Consider the following 5185-nt stretch of genomic DNA (forward strand, 5'->3'; position numbering starts at 1 on the left):
AGCCCAAGCTTGATTTAAAGGTTCAGGAGTTTCATTTTTGTCATAGTTTCTCAAATGGACCTATTTTTGACATGGCACTTAAAAGAGGTCACTTGGAGGTCACAAAGGTAAATTTCATCATACCTTTCTGGAAAATCTTAGTTTGTTCTCTTCAACCTCATAGTTGTTAGGGGACCATCTGATCATTTCAATATTGGCCTTTATTTCTAGGGCATTATTAATGTTTTTGTCCAGTTTTACTTTTAGCATGCATATATATTATTTATTTATATATTTATATACATAAATATGCAGATACAAAAATGTTTTGTAGAAGAGCCATTTGTCTGAAACTTATAGTGAAAATGTTTCATTTGGTACATTTCATTCTTCTTGGTCTGGATATTTGAAGACCAAGTAAGAACTTTATAAAATGGGCAGGGTGATGGTGGCTGTTCAGATGTATCGATGGTTTGCAGCTTCAAGTTTGCAATCTTTAAAAATAGAATGGTATATCCACTGGGCAATTTCAAAAGATTCATAGCTGACTCCAAAGGCTTCTCAGGTATTATTCTTTCTGAAAACGAGTTCCCATCCTCTCTATAGCACTTGATCTCATTCCCTTTTAGTGTCCTTGTGAAGAGCCAGTTCTCCCCAGAGACAGTTCCACTCCAGAAGCACTTCGTTTAAAGGGACTTACGAAGCCAGACGATGCCCATAGACCTGGGGCAGGCCCTAGGCCTGCTGCCATCACTGGCAAAGGCTGAGGACTCTCAGTTCTCTGGACCAGATGCTGCCCTTCAAGAGGAGCTCTCCAGCCCTGAGACCGCACGCCAGCTTTTCAGGCAGTTTCGTTACCAGGTGATGTCTGGGCCACATGAGACCCTGAGACAACTTCGAAAGCTGTGTTTCCAGTGGCTGCGGCCAGAGGTTCACACCAAGGAGCAGATCCTGGAGATCCTCATGTTGGAGCAATTTCTGACTATTCTGCCTGGGGAGATCCAGATGTGGGTTCGGAAACAGTGTCCAGGCAGTGGAGAAGAGGCAGTAACCCTTGTGGAGAGTTTGAAGGGAGATCCCCACAGATTGTGGCAGTGGGTAAGCTGAGGGCCTTACGAATCATAAGGTGTGTTGTCTTTTTGCTGATACGAGTTATGACACAAAATGTGTCCACCCCGACAGCCAGTTTTCTGATTCTCTGACACCAACTGATTGTCCAACAATTCAGTTCCATTCTGAAACTCTGGAGTTAGTGCAAGCCCATGGGTTCAGGGTGCCATCCCACTAGACCACTCCTCCCCACTTCAGGTGCCCATCTCAAGTCCTAAGGGCTGTCAGACTATACTTGTGAAAAACTGCCTATCAGTTCGGGAGTTCTTAAAATTATCTCTTTAGGTTGGAAATTGGTGAGAATGACTTGCAGAACTCAAGAGAGCATTTTATCCATGGTTACTTTTTTATAATAAAGGATACAACTCCAAATGGAAGGGATGCTTAGGACGAGGCATGGTGGGGACATGGAGCTTCTGTGCCTTCTGGCACGCCACTTTACCAGAACCTCAATGAGTTCAACAACTTGGAAGCTTTCCAAACCCCATTGGGTGGGGATTTTTATAGAGGTTTCAGTACTTCCGCATAGTTTATTAAATCTCCCCTCCTCAGAAGTTGGAGGGCCAGAAATTTCACATGTTAGTTGCACTGGCAACAGCTTCCATCCTGAAGCTGTCTAGGGGCCCAAGAATCACATCATCATCATAAACTCAGGTATGGTTGAAAAGAATTCATTCTGAATAACAGAGACAGTTTCACTCCTGTCACTCAGGAGACTACTAGGGTTTTTGGAGCTCTGTGCCAGGAACCTGGGGATAAAGACCAAATGTGTATTTCCTATTATACTATGTCTGGATTTTCTCATGCCCCACCTAATTCTAAGACTCCCTGCTCTCAATACTTTTTAGCTATTGGGAGCTAAGGATAAATTATCTTTAGACTAGAATGTGTGAGAGGTTGTTTAAGAGACTCCTGAATTCTCTAATTGGTGGGGCCTGTCTAGGATAAGCTTACCAGTGGCATGTTCTGAAGGTCTTCCAGGCCTGGATCAGGCCTCAGCTGTTGGTGCCTTCTGTGTCACTGATTGCTGCTGGACTAGAAATCAAAGCTGATTTTCTCTTCCCTACTCTATGTCTCTAAAGACTGTCTCATGATCTATTGTAGAGAATTAGTTTCATATCTTTTATATAGGAATCCTGGCTTTTGATCTGTCAGTAATTAGTACTGTATGTTCTCTAGATCAGCATCCAAGTTTTAGGACAGGAAATCTCATCAGAGAAGACGGAATCTCCAAGCTGCCAAGTGGGGGAAGCAGAGCCCCGTCTCATAGTGGTACCTCAGGAGTTGGAACTTCAGAGTTCACCCTCAGGGCCTGGGGAACTTCTAAGCCACATCGTGAAAGAGGAATCTGATGTGGACCCAGAATTAGGTACGGACAGCTATTCATGGTGGCATGTGGTGCTCTCCAAGAAATTTGGGGATTGTGGCTAGGCCTAAATTTGAGTTGAAATAATTTGTTGCTCAGATTGGGGTGTTTCTGGAAAGTTTGAAAACAGGGTATACCTCAATAAACCACCGTGATTTGGAAATTCGAAGTTCATATTTTAAACCAGTTCATGACTGGGCCAGATCATTTGGAGTTTGGTTCTGAGGAAGGAGGTAGGAGAAAATATGGGTGAGACTGTTGGGAAAGTTGAAGGGAGTTGGAGTTTGTTAGGGGAACAAACATAACTCTTGATGGCAGCGAAGGTCTTCTGGGGAGTGGTTAAGGAAGAAAACATGTGGATTCTGAAAATTTCCTTTTCTGACTTCAGCTCTGGCTGCTTCCCAGCTTCCTGCATGGCCCGAGGACCGACCCATCAGAGACCAGGACTTCACGGCCTCGCTTCTCCCATCAGCACCCCAGGTGAGCTGGGTTCCCCTGTTTCTGTTACCCATAAGCCAGGCCTTGAGGGCATAGCAGTAGTCGCAATGACCGAAAGTGTCAGAAGTGGAGCAGGGAGGAGGGCCTAGCTAGGATAAAAATTACATAAATGTATAATGAACTCTGAGTTTTAATATTTTTTTTCAGGCAGAATATTTTCTAATTGTCATCTTGTAATGGAATCTGGCCTCTGGAAGAGGCAAATCTTGTCAGTGGTTGTCTTTCCTATTAGCTGTGGGTTATGCTGAGAAATGACTCTTTTGTTTTCTAGTCTGGGCCACCCATAATGAAGTCAATTTGAGATTTTGAATGATTATATCTAAAGTGGGACAGGTGAATCTTTTCTCCTTTTAACTTCACGGAAATTCAATTGACAAAAAATTGCACATATTTAAAATTTATAATTTGGTGAGTTTTGACATACACATACACTTGTGAAACTGTGACTACAGTCAACATAATAAATGTACGCTTTTCATTCAAAAGTTTCTTTTTTGCCTTTTATAATCTCACCCCCTGTGCCACTTTAGCCCCTCTTCTTCCTGATGCACCCACCAATCTGCCTTCTGTTTCCATGAATTAGTTTGCATTTTCTAGGATTTTATAAAATAGAATCATGCCATATGTACTCTTATCTTTGTTCTGCATATAATGTAATTTTTGACTTCTTTTAGTATATTCGCACTGGTTTAAAACAATTTGATTATTGTGTACCTTGGAATCATTTTCATCTTTCTTATGCTTGGAGTTCATTGAGCTTCTTGGATCTGTGGGTTTATAGTTTCCATTAAATTTGGAAAATTTTTGGCCCTGTATCTTCAACTATTTTTTATTCTGTCTCCCTTTTTTCTCTTCTTCTTTGAGGGAGAAAAATACATGTGGAATATATGTAATGATAATTTACATACATAGAGTAGAGTTCTTCAAGTTGTCTTACAACTCAATGATATTTTTTTAATCTTGTTGTTTTATTTTGGACAGTTTGTATTTTTATGTCTTTATGTTCGTTAATCTTTTCTTCTATAGCTAATCTGCCGTTATTCTCAGCCAGTACCTTTTCATCTTAGATGTGTTTTTCATCTCTAGAAGTCTCATGCCTATATTTACTGTATTTGGTCTTTCCCTTGGCTTCTTGAACATATGGAATATGGATATTTGTATTAATATCCTTATCCACTGATGATCACTTGTATTGGTTCTGGGTCAGTTTTTTTTTTTTTTTTGAGACAGAGTCTAAAGCTGTCGCCCTGCATAGAGTGCCCAGGTGTCATAGCTCACAGCAACTTCCAACTTGGGCTCAGGCTCAAGCAATCCTCTTGCCTCAGTTTTTTCTATTTTTAGTAGAGACAGGGGTCTCACTTTTGCTCAGGCTGTTCTTGAACTTGTGAGCTCAAGCAACCCACCTGTCTTGGCCTCTCAGAGTGCTAGGATTATAGGCATGAGCAACTGCACCTGGCCAGGTTCTGGGTCAGTTTTTATTGGTTGGGTAATTTCCTTATTATCTGATGGGTTTTCTTGCTTTTTTTTATATGCCTGGTAATCTTTGATTGAATATCAGACATTGTGTATTTTGTCTTATTGAATGCTTGATATTTTTGTGTTCCTATAAATGTTCTTGGGCTTCACTTTGAGATAAGGTTATATGCACAGTTTGTTATATAGCACCAGAGAAGCCTTTAGTCTAGGATCAAGTTCTCCCCACTGCCAAGGTCATACCCTTCTAAATATTCTGACACCCTTCATTGTACTAGGCTTTCTGCTGTCACTGGTGGATACCTGAACAATTTCCACCACTGTATGAACTCAGGGGATTATTTCCTCTGATTCTTTTGGATGGTTATTTCTTCGACTTCAGGGGGACCCTCTGTCAATCTCCAGAGCTCTCTATTTGTGTAGCTCCCTCTTTTCTGAGTTTTTGATTTTGCTGTCTCTAACCATCTTGGCCTTCTCAACTCTCAGCGTCTCCTCATGGGAGGCTACCTGACTCAGCCTGGGGCCCCCTTCCTGTGCTGCTACCTGGATCTTCCCCTTAGGCAATAAGTTTGGACAACTATTAGGGCTTACTGAATCCACCTTCAGGGGTCTCACTCTGCTTTGCTCTGCATAATATGCAATGTCTGGAAACTATCATTTTGTGTATATATATATATATATTTTTTTTTTTTTTTTTTGAGACAGAGCCTCAAGCTGTCCCCCTGGGTAGAGTGCCATGGCATCTCAGCTCACAGCAAC

General features: G+C 41.5%; 1 protein-coding gene across 1 annotated transcript in view; it reads left to right on the forward strand.

The window, feature by feature from the left end:
• The first annotated feature begins 367 nt into the window (after positions 1-367).
• The window catches only part of ZNF18 (zinc finger protein 18), a 14024-nt gene continuing 9206 nt past the window's right edge, over positions 368-5185 (forward strand). The window contains exons 1-3 of the mRNA XM_012806090.2: positions 368-1077; positions 2269-2458; positions 2844-2935. Coding sequence (XP_012661544.1) covers positions 691-1077; positions 2269-2458; positions 2844-2935 — 669 coding nt within the window. The 5' untranslated portion in view covers positions 368-690. The remainder of the gene's footprint in view (positions 1078-2268; positions 2459-2843; positions 2936-5185) is intronic.

The sequence above is a fragment of the Otolemur garnettii genome, unplaced genomic scaffold (assembly GCF_000181295.1).
Source record: "Otolemur garnettii isolate 467f Iridium unplaced genomic scaffold, OtoGar3 scaffold00046, whole genome shotgun sequence".
Classification (NCBI taxonomy): Eukaryota; Metazoa; Chordata; class Mammalia; order Primates; family Galagidae; genus Otolemur; species Otolemur garnettii.